Source organism: Crinia signifera, chromosome 9, assembly GCF_055691185.1.
Source record: "Crinia signifera chromosome 9, ASM5569118v1, whole genome shotgun sequence".
In the NCBI taxonomy this organism is placed as follows: domain Eukaryota; kingdom Metazoa; phylum Chordata; class Amphibia; order Anura; family Myobatrachidae; genus Crinia; species Crinia signifera.
This window is the reverse complement of record NC_139225.1, coordinates 64366299-64388012: the sequence shown is the minus strand read 5'-3', so window position 1 is coordinate 64388012 and position 21714 is coordinate 64366299. Positions and strand designations below refer to the sequence as shown.

The window sequence follows — 21714 nt, the reverse complement described above, 5'->3', positions numbered from 1 at the left end:
ATCGGTCCGGCAGAGCAGCGGTAAAGACCACTGGGAAAATGGCTGCGTATTTACATATTTATATTTATATTTATATTTATGTATTTACCCATATTTACATTACACAGCATGTAGTGACCCATAATCACTATACACAGCGTGCAGTGACCCATATTCACATTACACAGTATCAGGGACGTGCAGTCAGGGGAGGCAGGGGAGGCAGAGCCTCCCCTGTCATTAATGATAAACATAATAAAATAATACAAAGAAAATACTTATGACACATATTATGTGTCATAAGTATATGCTTTATATCATCCAATTAATTTTTACACCATCATTTTTTTTTTTTTATTCGTTTTGCAGGCATTGGGAGCCGTGCCTCTGTCTAGCAATGTTCACTTCTCAGAAACACGGGGCGGGCAGGGGGCGGGGCCAAGCAGCAGGCTGCAAAATGCCATTGAAAAAACCTGTATAGGCGGCACCTATAGCGGTGCCTCAGTGACAGGGGGTGCTTGTCCTGTCACTGAGGCAGCTATGATTGGTCTCTGCTGCCTGTCAAGCGCAGCGCTGCACCCTCCGCACCGCCCCCCCCCCTTCCCCACACTGCGTGTGCTAGAGCCTCCGCAAAAACTCCCCCTCCCCTTCCCTACTCGGCGGCTGCATGGACCCAAATACCGGCTCCCCCCTCACCTGGAGATTGGAAGCGCTCCTTCCCCACCAGGATCTCCGCACCCCAGCCCCCCTTCCTGCGTGTCCGGCATAAACGGCTCCCCGTGGTTGCAGTGCTGTCACTGTGTGTTCTGAGCACATGGCTGCTCTCAGCTGACAGCTACATGCCAAGGGGACATCCAGCAGGAGATCCCAGGAGCCCTGCCGGAGCCTGAGGGTAAGTGGCAGCCCCAGGGCAGTCGCGTGAGAGCCAGGGACGGGAGGGCAGTAGGGGAAATGCAGATGCCGGGGACCACTGTCTTGGAGTTGGATGGTTGCCACTTTGAGAGCCGGGGAGCAGACAATGGGAATGTGTAAGGTGCATTATCATTATCTGTGTAAGAGAAATTTTAATAATGTGGGGCGATGTAATGAGCATTTTGTATAAGAGCAATTTTGATAATGTGGGGCAATGTAAAGAACATTATGTGTATATGGGAATTAAAAAATGTGTGTATATGTACGGGGCCTTATGAGTATATGGGCATTAATCATGTAGGACATATGTGTAAGGTGCATTATGTGTATAAGGGCATACTATAAGTAATGTGGGGCATATATGTACAGCGCCTTATATGGGCATTAATCATAGGGGCATATGTGTAAGGTGCATTACGTTTAGAAGGGCATAAGTAATGTGGGGCTTATGTGTAAAAGGCCTTATGTGTATATGGGCATTAGTCATGTAGGGCATATGTGTAAGGTGTATTATGTGTATAAGAGCATAAATAATGTGTAGAAAACAGTTTGTGTATGGGGGAATTATTTGAATCAGTGGATTAATAAGGTGTGGCATCATTTGTAAAAGGGCATTACTAAGGTGTGCCATATGTATAAGGGGCTTTACTGTGTGGCAATATGTGTAAATGGTGTATTACTGTTGCATATGGTGTATAAGAATACCATTATGGAGGTTGAGGCTGCTATGGCGCCCTTGATGTTTGCAGGACTCGCCGCTCCCCTGCACCAAGTCATTCTGCTGCCAGTGCCTCACCAACCACTGACCTCACCGCACGTCTCTGCACAGTATGTAGTGACCCAAAATCACATTACCCAGCATGTACTGACCAATATTCGCATTAGTGACCGATACTCACATTACACAGCGCGTAGTGACCCATATTCATATTATACAGCGCGCAGTGACCCATATTCACATTACATAGTGCGTAGTGACCCATATTCATATTATACAGCGCGTAGTGACCAATATTCACATTACACAGAGTGTAGTGACCCCTATTCACATTACACAGTGCATAGTGACTAATATTAGCACATAGTGACCCATATTCATATTACACAGTGCATAGTGACTAATATATGTATTATATGTAAATGCTAGATGTACCCTGAGGGATATAGACGCAGGGAACATATATTTGCTGAGCTGTGCAGGGCTTAGGCAGCCATCAGCTGCGCCACTGGACCCCCAGGTGGGTAACAATATAGGCTGAGACGGTACAGTTATCACACAGGGAACACGTACCTGTCGAGCAGCACAGAGCCTAGGCAACCAAAGAAAAAAAATTCTTATCCACGGCGCCACTGGTCGCCGCAACAGCCCTGCCTGGCTGTTGCGGTGACCAGTGGCGCCGTGAATAAGATAATACAGCAGGGACAGTACGGTTAATACAGCAGGGACAGTACGGTTATCACACAGGGCACACATACGTGCTGAGCTGCACAGAGCCTAGGCAGCCATCAGCGGCGCCACTGGTCACCGCATCAGCCAGGCAGGTAAAAATACAGCAGGGACATTACAGTTTTCACAGTTATTTGCGGGCGGTGTTCTACTTGCTAAGCAGCAAAAGATTGTTGCTTAGTGAGTGATCCTGAATCAGGCCCCCTGTTCCCCTCACTACATTCTCACACACAGCCCACTCCCACACAATAAATGTCACACTCCCCAGTCTCTGCAGTGCACAGATTACCTTCAGGCTTCAGCCAGGAGCCAGCCTGGGAGCCTGCCACAGTGACAGAACAGTAGGCAGGGCCGCTGCAGCTGCAGTGTGGTCTACCCGGGCACAGGAAAAGGCAGGGGCGTGGCCTAATCACGGACCCCCGTGGCCACGCCCCCTTTTGAACACTCGACTCGTGCTGACTGCTGCTGAAGGAGCCCAGCCAGACCAGCAACCCAGCGCAGGTACTTCTAGCTGGCAGGGGGAGGGGGCACTGCCGCTGCCAGTCATTAGGAGGTGCCTGTGCACCCCTGGCACCCCCTGTGCGCACGCCTATGTATATATATATATATTATGTCTATAGCAACAGAGTGATAAGTGGTAAGTGGTTGTGTAGGTAATGCTGTTAAGATGGCCCTGTCAGTACCCCCTGATATGGTCCTGCCATGAGGTACCTAGATACAAATGCCTGTGCTATTTGCGGTAGTTACGCTATTGCTGTTATAGTACCCTATAGTGTATCAAGAATCAGTAGCTATTGCTGGCGAATGCTCCCCTTTTCTATGGGAGAAAGCATTGTGTCAAGTAAAAAAAAAAATGAAGCTTAAATGTTTTATGCAATGGAACAGAAAGTGGACATTTAGGGTTTTATTATTCTATGGTGTATGAAATGGAGAAGTGACAAAGGGCCAGATGTACTAAGCTTCAAACAGTGGTTAAGTGGGGAGTGATAAACTACTAGCCAAACAGCATCTGTCATTTTTAAACACAGCCTGTAACATGGCAACTGATTGGCTGGTACTGTGTCACTTTTAAAGGCTTAAGCTGACCATACACCTAAAGATTTATTGTCCAATGTGGATGGTAATTTATGGGAAAAAATGACAGTTGACATTTGCTTCGAAATGCTGGAAAACTGACAAAAAAAAAACAAAATAGTCATTCAAATATTACAAGATTTTTGTTCCAACCAGCCAGATTGAAAAATAAATCTTTAGGCTTACGTACAGTGCCTCTGTCCCAAGGTAAAGCCATGTAAACACAGCCCAGCCCGGCGGTTGGCAATACCGATTCAATATCCCCGTCCTCCTGCTGTCCTTTCCTCCCTCTTGGCCAGTGCCGGCACCCGCCGGGTGGACGGCGCGAAGGGGGAGGGAAGATTCTAGAAGATCAAAGCGGAAATCAATTTGCCTGACAAGTCTATTTCTGCTTTCGATCCCGATGCTGCGGGGCCGCTCAGGAACACTGATCGATTCAGTGTAATTTTCAATGCAATTGGGACTATATCCAAATCAAATCTAAAATAACAACGAATTAAACCATATGTACACAGCATAACGGTTACCGACAGACCAGCTAATTGATGCTCAGCCACTGAGGAGATAATTTAAAGATAAATATGGTTGAAAAGTGTTTTTATTTTTGCACAGTAAAGCTCCCACACACTATGAGAGATCACCTTTATCACTAACGATATAAGCGGTGCTGCGGAAAGAATTATATGCGCTTTTAAACATTAAAAAAAATTGTTATGAGTATCATTCAGCAGGGGCGGATCCAGGATAAAATGACAGGGGGGGCACCATGATAAAAGAGGGTTTAGGTTGGGGGCGGGGCAGTGTTAGTGGTGCCAGTGTACATGCTAAGAGAGCGGCAGAGAGAGGGTGGGAATGGGATTAAAAATAGGCCCTAGCATTTAAAGAACGCAGGCCCACCATTGCAACAAAAGTGAAGGATGTAGTTGTGCACGCGCCGAAGGCGCACTCTGGAACAAAATACTAGACCCCATTATACTTGCCCCTTACACATGATGCCAAATGGAATGAGCCAAAATTCACATAATGCCACACGGATTGTGTCAAAATTCACATAATGCCACACGGATTGAGCCAAAATTTACATAATAACACACGGATTGAGCCAAAATTCACATAATGCCAAATGGATTGAGCCAAAATTCACATAATGCCACATGGATTGTGTCAAAATTCACATAATGCCATACGGATTGAGCCAAAATTCACATAATGCCAAATGGATTGTGTCAAAATTCACATAATGCCACACGGATTGAGCCAAAATTCACATAATGCCAAATGGATTGAGCCAAAATTCACATAATGCCAAATGGATTGTGTCAAAATTCACATAATGCCACATGGATTGAGCCAAATTCATAAGATGCCATATGGATTGAGCCAAAATTTACATAATGCCACATGGATTTTAGCCAAAATTCACATAATGCCACACAGATTGAGCCAAAATTCACATAATGCCACACGGATTGAGACAAAATTCACATAATGCCACACAGATTAAGACAAAATTAAACATTTACACCATAATGTCCATTGCACGTTAAGTTACACAGCATGATGTCCATTATGTATCATGCCAAACACCATAATGCCTATTAAAAATTATGCTACATACAGTAAGTGCTACTTATCTACATGCTCATTGCCAAGGGTTCCATGCTCATTGCCAGAGGTTCCATGCTCGTTGCCATGTGGGATTACATGCTCATTGCCAATGGGGAATACATGCCCGTGGAAAATGGGGGACAGCCGCCGCCAGGCAGAAGTGATAGCCACTGACAGTGGCAGAGCCTGGCTGTATTCAGAGCACTGCAGGTCCCGGCTATTTGAAATAATACCCATTTCACACCAGAAAATGCATTCCCAGGTTGGCCCCTTTTACACCAGCCTAGTCCCTGCATTTTCTGGTGTGAGGAGGAGAGAAAACCACCCCTCCCCCCCCCCCCCCCCTTTAACCAGTTATCTCATTTAACCGGCTATATCTTCGGAACTAACTGACCCATTTACATGAGACAAGTATCATATTGAAGAACTTTTGAGTGGGCTTTGAATGATTTAGGTCCAGTAAAACTGGAACGTTTGGTTCCAGAGTAATCTGCCCTCAAAGAACATGAACAGCCATAAAATGTCATTTCAAAAATAAAAAAATCGGTTTACACGCAATATCTCTGGAACCGATTGACCGATATGGACCATCCTGGTATCATATTGAAGGCCCAGCGATTTGGAATTGAATAAGATTAATCACAAGCTCCTGTGATGCCAGGGGGGGAACTGGCAGCTGTCGGAACCGGGTGGAGGTCGGAATTGACGGGTCCCATATTATCCTATGGGGAAAAAATGTTACAGCTTTGCCAGGCGAGATCTCCGGTTCCCGGGGGGCTAGAGACATGAGGCTGGGTTCGTTGGAAAGCTCTGGTCCTGATCTACAAAATGAATGACAGGGGGGGCACGTGCCCGGGTGCCCCCCCCCTGAATCCACCACTGGCACATTCAGTGACATCACTGGGACCCCGCCGAACGTGCATATATTATCAGAAATGACTTCAGTTAATAGAGGTTATCATTAACAGTGTTAACCATATGGTGGTTACACACTGAACAACATGCACGATAACATCGTTGAGGATATCGTTATTGTGCATATCGTTTGCCTTTATCGCATAGTTGTCCTTATTCTGGTTCATTCACAAAGGCAAATTCCTTCACAAATGGACAAAACCATAAGCACTGCAGGTGGGGCAGATGTAACATGTGCAGAAATAATTAGATGTGGGTGGGGTTTTACTTCATAGTGAGATCTACAGTATATTGCAGTGTAAAAATAAAGCAGTCAGTATTTTCCCTGCACAGAAACAAAATAAGTCACCCAAATCTAACACTTTCTCTGCACATGTTACATTTGCCCCACCTGCAGTGCACATGGTTTTGTCCATTTAAGAAGGAATTTGCCTTTGCGAGTGACCCAGAAAAGTGGCCAATGTGTACTCATCTTAAGCAGAAATAATAAAAAAAGACCTTTTAAAATATATTTTAATGACAATTCAAGAAACCCAAAGCTCAGAAAAACATTTATTCTATGTGTCACAAGCAGCAAATGTCAACCAAATGGGGCAATCAATAATACCAAGGTTGCATTAACCCATACATAATACGTTAAGGGCCATTTACCAAATAGAAAGTGAAAATATGGTAGACCGCTATATAAGAGAAATACAAATAGTAATTAGCCCAATCATAGTGAAAGTATTCCCAGAGTGTAGTCATAAGGTCTCTCCAGACACTCATATGACTGTGAAATGATGAAGTGACACATGACCTAAGGTTAAAGTGTTGACATTGCTCAAATCACACTAGTCATTTCTATCACCCCCTACTAGCTTCACATAATAACCCTGACCTCAACAAGGCCATTAATGCAAAACAATATCATCAATCATGATGTATCAATAACCCGCTCCTTGTTCCAGCTCCTCTTAAACATGCTGTGTGGGGAAATCCCTGTATAGTCTATATGAGTCTATATGAGCAACTAATTGTGAACAACTTACAGTATTTACTTGGTAGTGAAGGAGAACACAACTTTGAAGGGTATTCAGATTTACATGCTCTCTTTTGGGCTGATTCTGGACTGGTAACAAAGCAAAAAAAAAAAGTAACTGCACCTTTTGAGAACCATGTTGCGCCGCAGATTTTAAATGGGCAGAATTTAAATGTGCAGAAAGATTTATACTTGAGGTCGATATGCATATTTGCCTACTTTTATTTTCAAAATGTCAGGAGAGACAGGGACACGGACACCGCTGTCTTCAACTGTTCACCGCTCACCGCTCCAGAGAGACGTCACCACGTCCACCGTAGAACATTTGAAGACAGCGGTGTCCGTGTGAACTACAGCGAGCGAGACTGTGCTGAGGCGGCTATCCATTGGGACCGTGTCTCTGTATATACATCTGTTCCTACTACCTGCTTTTTGGCTTGGCAAGCTGTGATTTATTAACCCCTATGTATGTAAGCATATACAACAAGTAAATGAACTGTTGACACTTTTGCTTATGGTGCGCTTCTCCTTTTTTTCGCATATATATATATATATATATGTCTAATATCCGTGTGTAACCAAAACACTGCCATCTGCTGGCAGTGAGTGAAACTACATCTGTTTCACACATACAGAAACACAGAGGAAATCACACATACAAAAACACACATAGAATAGCTATCGAAGCTTTTGGTTTGAGCGGGCTTAGCTAGTTTATAACATTTTCCAATTTATATTTTTTATTTTTATTAACTATACAATGTGGCAAATTATTAACCAGGGCATTGCTAGTGCCCTAGTTTATTTTAGGAACCCTCACAGTTCCATCATTTACATTACAGATTTGTCCTGCTACAGCTTTGCTGCATGTAGCAGGCAAATCTGGGAAATTGTTATGCATCATTATAATCTGGGTGCAGGACCCCCTAAGCCTCTGGGCAATGGCACCCTTGCACCCATTATAGTTACCTCCATAGCATACACATATATACACGCACAATTACAGCTTTTGTTTCCTGTGCTTATGTGAATCCACATACATATATATCCTGAATACACAATACTGTGGGTAACTATGACTTGTGCTAAAAAAAAAGCTATGTAAATACAATTTGCCATGGTATTTGAACCTATATAATATATACATTTGTCAATGCTTCAGATCATTTCCATGGTTATGGAATAAAGGGTCAACAATTTCTAGGTAGACAGTCAATAGGTCCAACCCCAAAAGGTCAAAACGCACAAGGTCAGTATTGACAATAGGTCAACATGAACAAGGTTGACATAGACAAAAGGTTGACACGGAAAAGGTCGACATATATTTTCAGGGCTTTTTGTGTCAATGTGAATACCTGCATATGTGTACCCTTAGATATCGTACCATGTACCCTTGATTGGTTTGCTTCACTCGCTATGCAAAATCATGAAAAACTCATCTGTTGACAATCGGCACGTCAACCCTTTGCTTGTGTCGACATTGACTGAAGAAATTGTCGATACAGATACCAGTTTCTACTGGCGTACAATCATTGCTCTGTTTAATGATCATGACAAATCTGGGCAGGGTACAGCACTGGTTCAGTGTATTGTGGGAGGTGTCACACTTGTAACTGGCCAATGGGGCTAAAGGTGATGTCATTATATAGAACACTCACTTTGTCAGTTATGTCTAGGCAAGATGCTGAGAGTGACAGTACTCACTTACCTTCAGTTTTTCGGTCCTTCTGAGATGCAAATTTCTGTAGGAGAAAAGAAAGAGTCTGATTTATACAGCTCAGGAATTTATTCTACACAATACATTACAATGTATGACTATTAGTTGCACATACAGTGAAAGAAGACACTGTGATCCAATATTATTATGAGTAAAAGCACTATTTTACTTTTAAAACACCAACATGTTTAACAGCTCTGTAATGACAATGCAGCAAGGATATAACTGGCTTGTAGAGAAAAGAAGGTTGTGTATTATATAATTAGTATTTGTTATAGAGAACAGGCCCACCCTACTGCATTAATATTGAAGCATTGTCATATTAAGATGTTGCTGCCCTACAGTATATTGGTGGTGATAATGGGCCTTATTCTAGTTCACTATTCCTGACAAAATCCTTCTTAGATGGACAAAACCATGGGCCTTAATCTAGTTCACTCTTTCTGACAAAATCCTTCTTAGATGGACAAAACCATGTGCACTGCAGGGGAGCAGATGTAAAATGTGCAGAGAAAATTAGATTTGGGTGAGTTATTTTGTTTCTGTGCAGGGTAAATACTGGCTGCTTTATTTTTACACTGCAATATAGGTCTCACTTTGAAGTAAAACCCCACCCAAATCTAATTCTCTCTGCACAAGTAACATCTGCCCCACCTGCAGTGCACATGGTTTTGTCCATCTAAGAAGGATTTTGTCAGAAAGAGTGAACTAGAATAAGGCCCCATGTGCACAACATGTGCAGAGAGAATTAGATTTTGGTGAGTTATTTTGTTTCTGTGCAGGGTAAATACTGGCTGCTTTATTTTTACACTGTAATATAGATCTCACTTTGAAGTAAAACCCCACCCAAATCTAATTCTCTCTGCACAAGTAACATCTGCCCCACCTGCAGTGCACATGGTTTTGTCCATCTAAGAAGGACTAGGGTGAACTAGAATAAGGCCCAAAGTACCAGGCACTTTAACACTTCTCCATGATCACTGCTTCATACATCTACCCCTCAGTATGTTAAATATAAATTGGCCTTAAGAAATCTGTTTATGTAAGACATACTTATCGAAAAAATGTATATAATATAATGTATAAAAAAAGAGACATAAATATAAGTAAAGTCATACATAATTTATAAATTGCTGGTTACATTCAGTGGTCTGCTCATAACACACCACTAATAAAGAATGCAAATATACACAGAAAATAAACAGCAGCATATTAAAGTATAAACACCGCACAACACTAATGGCAATGACATTTAACTGTATACATGGTATGGTTACGGTATTGTTTATGATACCAGTGCCCATGAGATTAATGAACTAACCCCAAAGCCAGAGTGGACCCCCAGGGTTGGCGTATTCACACACCACCACACACAAGCAAAATCTTCTCCAGATGTGGCCCTAGAGACTCTAATAAATATAGACGGGTCACATCCGGAAGGGTTATTCTAGGCTGGAGAATCAAAGGGAAAATGCTTTAGTCCCCTGAGAAACAGATAGAGATCATAACACACCAGCCTCTCATTGTGCAAGCCCCAAAAAGGCATACATGACTACATTAATATAATAGTAATAATACTGATACAGCTATCTTTATTTGCTCTTTGCTTATCTTAAAGATGATTTGTCATCTCAGAGACCAATCCTCTTTTATCCAAAGCCAACAAATCCTCCCTTCCCCAGTTATTCACAGGATTAGCAAATAGATTTATACCCCTTTTCCATTCTCTTTGAAAACTCAGTTTTTTTCACATGAACGCGCAAAAAAAAAAGTACAGTTATCTGGGAATCCAACCAGGGTAGCAACCAGGATTGGACATGGGCCCTTATTCTACTTGATTCGGACGGATGCGTATTTCGGACAGGAACCGAGTGTTCTTAGCCCCGCCTACCGTACAGGTCACTAACACTATACGAATGTGGTAAGATGCTGCGCATACGGACTGCGAGTGGATGTTTCATGTGAACACCTCTTCCATCTGTAGGAACCTCCCCCATCCTCCGATGGTCGCCGACCATCGAATGATGGACCGAGCGGTCAGGCAGCACCGAGTGCTCCAGAGCACTCAGACATTTTTCCGTATGAAAGCAGGGATATGGGTGGGCGGCTTACATCCGGCTATGTCAGTTGTCCACCCCCACACGTGCGTCACGGCCACATTACCATGCGTACGCCCACCGTTTTCATCCTTCACGCCCCTCTCCACCTCCTGCTCTGATGTTCTGTACGATCGTTTTCTGCACTGACCTCACTCCGTGTTCGGACGTGTGATGCGTTCGCACATGCGCAGATACGCCTCTGCACATGTGCAAATACCAAACATCGGCCATCCGACCGCACACGGAGCTGTCCGACTCAATCAGAATAAGGGCCATGGTTAGGACCTGGGTTAAGGGGCAGCAGGACCTATTTACAGCATGCTAAGAGCTCATACCTCCAGACCACAGTGTCCCGCTGGCAGTCGGGAGGTTGGGGGAAATGGTACACACCTGTCAGTGGTGCTGCCTGCCTTGCTATGCAGACAGCACCACTGGCTTGGTAAAGATGTGTGCCAGAGGCTTTGGGCAGCCCAGCAGCTTCCAGAATGCTGAGCTTGCCCCTAGTGTGACGTGAGTGTCTTCCATGAAGGGGGGAGGAACCTCTATACTCACTTGAAATTGGCTGAAAATCACATCTACCTAATAGCTATAACACATAAAATAAGAGTATTGCAAGGCCTCGTAAGATAATAGGGAATTTTGTTATAATAAATATTGACTAAGCTGGGGTTGACGGGAAGCAATTCTCAAACTAATTCACCTATCCTATATACGCCCCTGTGCCAAATATGTATGTAGCTCTCGTGCTGAATGTAACAATGACCAAGGCAATCCAGTCTTGAGCGCTTGGCCCACTGGGAGCCACCCATGCTAGGGAAAAGCATACTTTAGCTAAAGCACACATATCATCACTATATTGCATACTGTATTTAGCCAAACTTGTTAGGATAATCTGGGGTGAACTTAAGGTTAACCCTTGCTGTAACTGGTATGTCTGCAAGATGTTGATTACAGCCTGATTTGTGCTCTGTGGCCGAGATGGTGAAGCCACAGCAGCACCTGAGCCTGACCATGACTCTCTCACTATATCCTGGGTCGGCTGGCACTTGCACTGGTCTTAGACTTCACCACTAGTAGCCGCCTTTCCAGGGCAGACTAGCACCACCCTGTTCTCAGATGCCATCTGGTCTTTTGCAGTGACACAAAGTCCCAACCGAGTCAGGGTACTAGTAAGAGGATAAACTGAGTAAATATACAATCTTGCAGACAAGAACTGAACACAGGATTTGCGGCCTTTTACCGCTATAATGTGAATCTGTTGCAACAAACCAAACAAAACCTATAACCAAGGAATTGCAGATAGGAGGGCAACCTAACCGCCAAGGCGACACCGTCGCAAGGCTAGATGAGCATCTCTGGCATCTGCCGTGAGACAAACAACGAGAAACATACACAAGACAAGTAGGCATACGATTAGACCTCCATGACTGAAAGATCTATGGCTCCAGCTGGCACTGTGAGAATACCAATGGCAGACTGTAATGAAAGGTGCGACTTCCACCACAATGTGTGGGGAAGCCGCTGGTACTATAACCCGCTGGCTCTCAGTGCGGCCTGGGAGTATACAAAAATACTGAGTGGCTTAGGGGGCAGCTACACCCAAAGACTAAGGTATGCATGGAAACAAGGAAAGATGGATCAGTCAAAGCCAGGAGTGTTGATCTGGTGAGTACATACAATCTCCACAAAGAACATAGCGACTTCTGCATTAACAATGACTCACCGGAGGCGGCTCGTAACAAAACTATCATCATCTATAGCCCCAATTAGAATTAGAGGTGGAATATCAGTATCTGATAACAAACTTCCAATACCTTTCTGAGACCGACCATCTCAATCTCTGCTGCGACTTTGCACGTACAAACTGTGTGATGCATGCGCTGTGTGACTTTTTTGGCTACTTATAATTGAAAACATGAACCTTTTGCAAGTCAAAATCAGACCCTAGTGGCATAACCCAAATTGTCCTACTTTGTGCATAACTAGAATTTACAAGGATTTACTAATTATTAGTAAAGGCCAAAGAGAAGTATGAACAAAACTTTGTAAGGAGGATGGAACTACCAGCAGCTTCATCACATTGGGGGATCATAGGGACTAAGAAACTCAATGCTGTTAAGAACAGCAACAATATTTTACCTGATAATTTGGATTAATGATGTAAGATAGCAAAAGGAGTAGGGTGGGCACCACCACCTGAGGAACCTGCCCCTCATCTTAGCAAGGCAGGTCTGACAGTCTGTCATCTGACTGATAGGGGAGCCCTGCCACTTATCAGCAATGATAATCACTGCCTCCTAATTCCACTAATTCACAGACCGCTTTCTGTGAATTAAAGGAAGCTCATGGCCAGTGTAACTGGTGATGCTAGAGACTGCCTCACTGGGTCGAAGGAAAGGAGACCACCATGTTCCCACCCCCACCAAATTAAACCACCCATTCTCCCCACTGCCTCTCCCTGTCACCCACTGCCTCTTCCTGTCATCTACTAGCGTGGGGCATATTAGAAATTTAAGATAGAGTGTGACATCTAAATAACATTGACTTATTTCCCTTCTTTAGCCTTATTTGTACCACAGCTCTTTCCTATTACTATCTTATCCTGTCCTGATGAAGCAGTCTTTCTATCACACTTCACTGCTACTGTAGGTGAGTGGCAGTCCAAACAGATCTACCTTGTTCATATGTTCTCCCACAGTGATGAGTGCCGGTGGAGAAAACCTTGCACTGACATCCACTTCCATCTCTCTAAATTTGTCCTGTCTTCTTTCAAGAGTGACCTTTCTTACCAAGCAATTCTTGAATTTTGTTAATGACCATTTCATCTACCAACACTTGTCACCTCTTTAATCCATTCAACTTACTGCTCTTCTTGTGATTACCATTTTTCCTTCTTCCCTCAAAGCTTTCAAGTTTGCCATCTGCTTAAAAATGTAAAATCAGCCATGCTATGCCTGGAACCCAAGGGCGCCACAGATCGGTCCACACTGGTGATTATTATACTCTCTCATACTGTATCAAACAACTCTGACCTTGTCATAAGGTCCTTCATGTCCTCTTAAAGCTGAATCTGACAAGCACCACATTTTCTCTTTGATAACTACCTATTCAACGGAATATGCTGCGCTATATAAGAAACTGTTAATAAATAAATAAAAATTACTCCTTCTGCCTTCCAACACTTTTCCTGTGTTCCCTTCCTCTTATGGAACTCCGCACCATACCTGACCAAATTCTACCATCTGGGATTTCTCCTGTGTTGCTTTCCACGTAGGGAACTCCCCACCTTGCCTGACCAGATTCTGCCTTCCAGGATTTCTCTTGTATTGCTCTCCTCTTATGGAAGTCCCCACCTTACCTGACCAGACTCTGCCTTTGATTACTACCTATAACTTTTGCCTTCCAAGAATTTTCTTGTGTTCCTTTCCTTTTATGGAACCCCTGCACTTGCATGACCAGAATCAGACTTCCAAGATTTTTCCTGGGGTGATCTTCTCCTATGGAACTCCCCTCCTTGAAAGGACCAGAATCTTCCATCCAGGATTTCTCCTGTGTTGCTCTTCTTACCTTGTCTGACTAGATTCTGCCTCCAACAAGCATTGTTTCAAAACCAAGCTCTTTACTATAACCTGACAATACTCTTTCTGAAACACTATTTTTTCTGTTTCTATGTTTGTCATATTCATTTGTATACTTGCTTTACATGCGCTGCAGAGCTATGTGGTGCCTTAAACTGTATATGACCAATGTTTATGATGAGTCCCTCAACAACAGAGAGCAGAAATCTTCTCCCAACTAAAAGATCTTGTTGGGAGGACTCTCTACCTTCAACTGTAGCCTCTTTTTTTCATTTACATCAAACTGTCACTTACTGAGCTGTGTCAATGTCATGCTAAAGATATAAGACTATCAACCATTTAACTACATCCCAATAAGACTGGAAGTTCATGAATGTTATGGTTGCCATGCATTTCTCCCTTCCCTCAAGGGTGTGGCATATTAGGTTGACATTGTCTAGGTCGACACCAAAAGTGACAAAAGGTCAACACAAACAAAAGGTCGATATGAAAAATGTTGGCACATGAAAAGGTCAACACTTTTTCGGTGTTAATGTTGACAGATGAGCATTTGGACCCCCAATTAGTGTACCACGCCCCCTCACATAGCCATGCTCCGGGCCAGGAGCCTTTCTCCACTTGGCACACTTTACCATTCCCGATTGAGTCCATGTGGATGGTAAAGCATAAAAAAGTAAAAGTTAACCCCCTCCAAAAAACTCACATTGACCTTTTTCATATATCGACCATTGACCATGTTAACCTTTTGCTTGTGTCCATGTTTTGACCATGTCAACCCTATTGACTGTCGACCTTGACATTGTGGACCTACCATCCAGATCCCATTTTTCAATCTTACCTTTACATATTCTTTCAAACAAAACAGAGTTATACACGGTCTGTACACTGCGCAGCCAGTGCTAGTTCATCTGACCAGTGAGTAAGTTACTATAATGGAGGGGTAGTAATAATGATGATGACGAAGATGATCATTTATTTATATAGTGCTCTTTCTCCAAAAAGTGTCTAAGTGTTAAGGTGGGAAATAGTGTTATTTAACTGTAGAACTTCTTTAAGTAATTGCATCCCATCAGGACTGCCATGCTATGGAATCCTATCCTTATGTATCCCTCCAATTATCTGTATAGATTGTAAGCTTGCGAGCAGGGCCCTCCTACCTCTATGTCGGTTTGTTAGTACCCAGTAAGTTTTATCATTGTTTCCTATTGCAAATCGCAACGGAATTTGCTGTGCTATATAAATAAAAACTATAAATAAATAGCATATACCGTGGACAACTTGTGTTGCATTATAAATAAAAGTAATAATAATTGTTTGCACATAAAATAAGTTTAGGCATTTAAAGGAAACGGATTTACAAAATAATAATTGACCAGAAGTGGAAAATAAAGCCGAGAACAACCAGCTATAAACGTATACAGCAACGGTTCTACCATCCAGACCTTGGGAGATAACTGCAATCCCAGCTGGGAGCACAGTGACAGCTGAGGAAAGCACACATTCAACTACAAGAAAGTTAAAATATGCAGCAGAAACTACAACGGTGGGAAATGTAGCTGTACACACATCCCAGGCAAATACCACTCTGGTCCACTCTACATCTACCAAAGGGATAGAAAGATAGATATTTTAATCTGGCACACAGCAATTTGGCAGATACATTTAAGGTGCCCATACACTTTGCGATGTTTGCATGCGTTTTGGTCCTGATCACATCGCATACAATTTGCATGCAATGTGATTGGGACAGAGTTCAAAAAGTATGTGCAGCACATACTTTCTGAGCTGTGCGATGGGCTGTGCGCCGGAGCGCGCACATCCCATCGCACCCCGTCACACTGTGTATGGGCACCTTAAGTGTGCTGCAAAAACCCACATGCTGCATTCCAGGATATATGACATCCTTGGCATGAATGCACAATTACCTTCCTCTGTCGGACATATAAAATGTGATACAGCACTAGAATCCAACATAATGATATGTCCATTTTGCACTACATTTTGTTTCCTTCCATGACAAACTATATATGTATGTATATATATATATATATATATATATATATATATATATATATATCCAGTAGCACAGGCCCCTGCAAGATACAGTAGTACCAAAATTAGAAGTGACATTGGAGACATTGGTCTGTCCCCAGCAGCTGTCACTTGCTCCATGTCCCACATTACCTTAGCACGCTTGAAGCAAGCCCTGAATAAGTCCAGCAGTGGCATGTTCTAGACCAGGGGGAGCCCTCAGAGGGGGTTCTGGGGCAGAGTAGATCCTGATACACAAGCAGCCCCAGGCAGCTCCATGGGAAACGGGGCCAGAACAGCTGTGTGAGAAGCTGTCAGTGTGGAAGGAGGGAGGGAGGGAGAGAGAGAGAGGCGGAGTGGTTAATTCAAATCCTGCACCGTTATCCCGTTGGTTGGAACAGCATCTCTGTCTGAATGAGATTCTTGGCACAGAGAACATTTTCTTGCTCAGATTTGGCATCAGAGGACAGAACCACAGTATTCAAAGGAAAACACATTCTATCTAAATGAATTCTATTTATACGTGTTAGGTAGTAGAGTGTGGTCATACGTCAGGAGGTTAGATAATACTGTAGAACAGAAACGTTGCTGCCTTCCATATTTATCATATAACTAGACATGCATTTTCACAATTCCATTAAGCCAGATGTACAGTAACATCCAAGTCTCTCATTATAGAGTGACCCTATTTCTGTGTGTTATATGTCTTATTAAGTTACATTCTAAGATTCCCTTCACATGAATACTGCAACTTAGCAGGAGAGAAGAAAATGAGCAGACAGCTAAAGTGAATGCAGCGGACAGTCACCCCAGTCAGCATATGTCCCTGTACTGCTGTGCCCCAGCCAAGTGCTCACAACATTCCTTCCATATGGATGACACAGGAAGTCGCAGACCGTGCGCTCAGCTTTCCTTTTCCAATATAGCCCTGCTTCATTTATGTTAAAGCTATTAGGCATAATGGGATGCGGTCATTTGGTCTACTGCATTATGGTCGACAGTCATTAGGTCGAATCCATTAGGTCGACATGCTAAAAGGTCGACATGACTCTAGGTCGACATGGGAAAAGGTCGACATGATTCTAGTTCGAAAGGTCATTAGTTCGACAGGTCATTAGTTCGACAAGGTCATTAGTTCGACATTGTCTATGTCGACATTCACAAGGTCGACATGGAGTTTTTCACTGTTTTTTGAGCCAACATGTGCCGACAGGCGGTATTTCATGCCCTACCATCCACTAGGGCGTGGTGGGAGAATAAAATAGTGTGCCGAGCGTAGCGAGGCACCGTGCCCGACGCATTGCGAGCGCAGCGAGCGATGCGAGGGGATGCAGTGCACTTTAAACTGTGTCCATGTCGACTGTGTTGACATTCAGGGAAAAAAACAGTGAAAAACCCCATGTCGACCTTGTGAATGTCGACATAGACAATGTCGAACTAATGACCTTGTCGAACTAATGACCTGTCGAACTAATGACCTTTCGACCTAGAATCATGTCGACCTTTTCCCATGTCGACCTAGAGTCATGTCGACCTTTTAGCATGTCGACCTAATGGATTTGACCGAATGACTTTCGACCATAATGCAATAGACCAAATGATCCAAACCCGGCATAATACATGGCGGGGAATCCCCGGAGATAACATATTGCCTTCGTGAACAGCTACGATGTGGTCTGAGTAGTGGTCATTCCTCTGGGTATGAGTCATTGGGTCGACCATATTTAGGTTAACATGCGTTAGGTCGACATCTGAAATAGGTCGCCATGGCTAACGTCGACATGGTTGGAGGGTTGACAAAAGCATTAGGTCGACAATGGGAAGGTCGACATGAGTTTTTTGTCCTGCATGTCAACACAGTCGTCATGGATGCTGTCTAAGTGTACTGAGTCCCCTCACGTGGCTCGCTGCGCTTGCCATGCTTCGGTCATTCTCCCACCACACCCGTAGTAGATTGTAGGGTGAGAAATACTACCTGTCGACACTTTAAAAAATTAAAACATGTCGACCTTTTGACTGTCAACATTCCCATTGTCGACATAATGCTTATGTTGACCTTCTTACCCTGTCGTCCTTAGCTATGTCAACCTATTTCAGGTGTCGACCTAAGTCCTGTCGACCTTTAGTGGTCGACCTAATGGATGTCGACCTAAATAGGGTAGACGTAGTGACCGTACCCCATTTGTCTGATACTTTTCTCTCTGACTTAAACAATCTGTAGATGAGAGAGTTAAACATTACACATTGCGCACAGCTGCACCGAGCATCAGCTTCCCCATGCAGTCCTGTATGCCGGATGGCACATTCATTCCCAGTAATGTTTAACTCTTTCATTTCCAGGTCACAGCCTTAGTGGAAATATTAGGCAGATGTATCAAGCCTGGAGAAGAGATAAACTGGAGATAAAGCACCAGCCAATAAACTGTGTTTGAAAATGACAGTTGGGAGTTATTTGGCTGGTGCTTTATCTCATTTCCCTTTATCTCCAGTTTATCTCTTCTCCAGGCGTAATACATCTGCTCCAATGTCCCATATGAATTATGACACACCTTAATTCTTAGGAAACATAATGCTAGCTGTATAAGTCTACCTGTAATAATTAATACAGTTTAAGTACCACTGATGATATTGTTTATTGGAGCAACAATCACAACGAGCAGTAATCATTTAGTGATTTAATAACAAAAGAAAAAGGTCATAAAATAAGCAGTGGATATTCCTTGCCCTATGCCATACTTGCAGACACTCCCTTGAATTACAGAATTAAAAGGTGGCGCTGACTTTCAATATACACTTTCATAGTGCCAGGTTTCAGTTGCATTAGCAGTGTACAACTCTGCATACATGTAAACATGGGCGTAGGACAGTGCCTTCAATATATATATATATATATATATATATATATATATATATATATATATATATATTGACATCCAATACTGCCGGCACTCTAATAAAGTCCAACTTGCCCCCGGTGCCAGATAGCTGATATATACACGTCCAAATCCCCTTGGTACAGGAATAATGGCACTCAGGAGTCAATTTAAATGCTAAAACATATATTGAGCATGAAGGGAACGTTTCGCTGAGGACGGGGCTAATTCCCTGAAACGTTCCCTTCAATCCAAGGGGATTTGGACGTGTATATTATTATTATTATTTATTTACAGTTTCTTATATAGCGCAGCATATTCCGTTACGCTTTACAATTGGAAACAATATATATATATATATATGTATATAAATATATATATATATATCATATACAAATAGTGACACTTTCTACACTACACATTCATCTGCAGAATGCAGTAAATAAAAGGCTAAGCACTGCCCACTAGTGGTTAACTAGGATAACGCAAGAACTGCACTGTGTACTCTCCAATAGTTAATGATTGCGGTTTCTTCTAGATATATACATCATCTATATAAATGTCTAGTGTACGTTTGTGTGTCTCAAAAAAACTGCCATCTGTTGGACTTTCCTCTTCATTTATAACTGCAATTACTTGTGTTTATATTCCTTTATTATAAATGAAATAGTTCAACACAGGTGACACCAATCATACTGTATAAAAAGGGAAGACCAAACATAAGGGGTATTCAATATTTGTAGGATTTTTCACCACGTAAATAATATGCAATTTTGCCATTTTTCTTTTTTTTAGGGAGAATTAGATTTGCCCTATGCAAATTCAGTGGTGATTTTTTTGCCTGGGCGAGAAATCTAGCACTGTCAAAAACCACATGGATCAACCATTTTGCCAAGTTGGTAAGTATGATTAACATTAACAGGACTTTCAGGGCAATATTCAATTATGCCAATTCGCCATGTTTCATGGCGAATTTGTGCTATTTTCACTTTGGAAGGTGATTTTGTTTTCAACGTGCACTTTTCACCATCAACAGTGAATGACGGACAATTTGCCATCTGATAGTCTCTGCAACTCGCTGTGGTTTTTCAATGGGTTTTTCAATGTGATTCGCCGTAAGTGTATTCAATGAGAAAATGGCGAATTGCTTTCTAAGTGATTTTCGCTGTGTGTCACCGTGTAGCAATCGCCATTTTTTCATGGTGAAGTGGAATGTGAACTTTTAAAATAATGTTTTTAAAAAAAATAAATGGTGTAAAGAATATCAGGAATTTTTGCAGCACATGAATATATATTTAATAAAAAAAAAAATTTTTTTTTACACATAACAGCCAGCAGGGGGCCGGTAGCCGAGAGCCGCTCATTACATATTCATATATTCACTGCTCCCGATCATTACATATGCACGATCAGGAGCAGTGTTAGCGGCTCCTACCCGGTCCCCTGCTAACTCTCCCGGGGGGGGGGGGGGCAGCTTGTGCTGCCTGGGTCCCGGGGTGCTCTCCTACCCCCCACATACATTTTGGGGCAGCCAGGGAGACTTCCATCTCCCTGCCTGCCACTGTCCCCCGGCTCCCTGCTGTGTCCACCGCAGGGGTTAACATTTGCCGTCAGGGGCAGCGAGCCCCTGCGGCATTGAATAGTGTGTCAGCGAGGGCTGGCAGCAAAGGCTCCAGCCCTCCAGAACATGGCACTGTGCAGCGAATCCTAAACAGGATTCACTGCACATAGCGATTATACTCATTGAATACTGCCCTCAGGAGACCACTGTGTATCAAATGACCCCCTTGAAGGATCTATACAGTGCTGTCCCACGTGTAAAATGCTGTCATTGTGTATTCTCTTACACCAGGCATGTCCAAACTATGGCCCTCAGGCTGTTGTGAAACTACAATTCCCATCATGCCTTGCCACAGTTTTGCTATTAGGGAATGCTAAAATGATGGCAAGGCATGCTGGGGTGTGTAGTTTCACAACAGCTGGAGGACCACAGCTTGGACATGCCTGTCTTACACGGTTCTTCTATTCAGTGACATAAGAAGCTGCTAGAATTGTTTCTTTTCATTATAAACTCTATTATATTCCAATTTCCAGATAAGGAAGAGTGTATATGTTCTGTGCTGTTGGTGTTCCAACTCCACTGAGCAGCTAAGAGTTAAATATAAGGCTGGACAGTCAGTGATTTTCCACTCTATGCTATGCAGAAAATTCTCAAAAAGGTCAACAGAAAAATGACAAATCTGCAGAGGAAACAGGGACCCTTCTCACAAGCCGATGAATGTTCTCATTATACCAGGCAGCTGTGCACTGTATGGCTCATATTAACCCAAGTGCACTATCTGATGCTAACCCCATCAACATCTGACTGTAGAGAAGTGTAGGTTCTGGGGCATATGGGGAATTCTAGAGAATGTTGTGCATGAAAATGACTCCGTCTATGCCATGATGATGGGAATCAAT

General features: G+C 43.0%; 1 protein-coding gene across 1 annotated transcript in view; it reads right to left on the bottom strand.

The window, feature by feature from the left end:
- Positions 1–16646, bottom strand: part of STARD8 (StAR related lipid transfer domain containing 8) — a 159562-nt gene extending 142916 nt beyond the window's left edge. Inside the window, exons 1-2 of the mRNA XM_083159127.1 lie at positions 16535–16646; positions 8665–8698 (exon numbers count right to left, since the gene is read on the bottom strand). Of these exons, the coding sequence (XP_083015253.1) occupies positions 8665–8698; positions 16535–16579 (79 nt within the window). The 5' untranslated portion in view covers positions 16580–16646. The remainder of the gene's footprint in view (positions 1–8664; positions 8699–16534) is intronic.
- Between the last annotated feature and the right edge of the window lie 5068 nt (positions 16647–21714).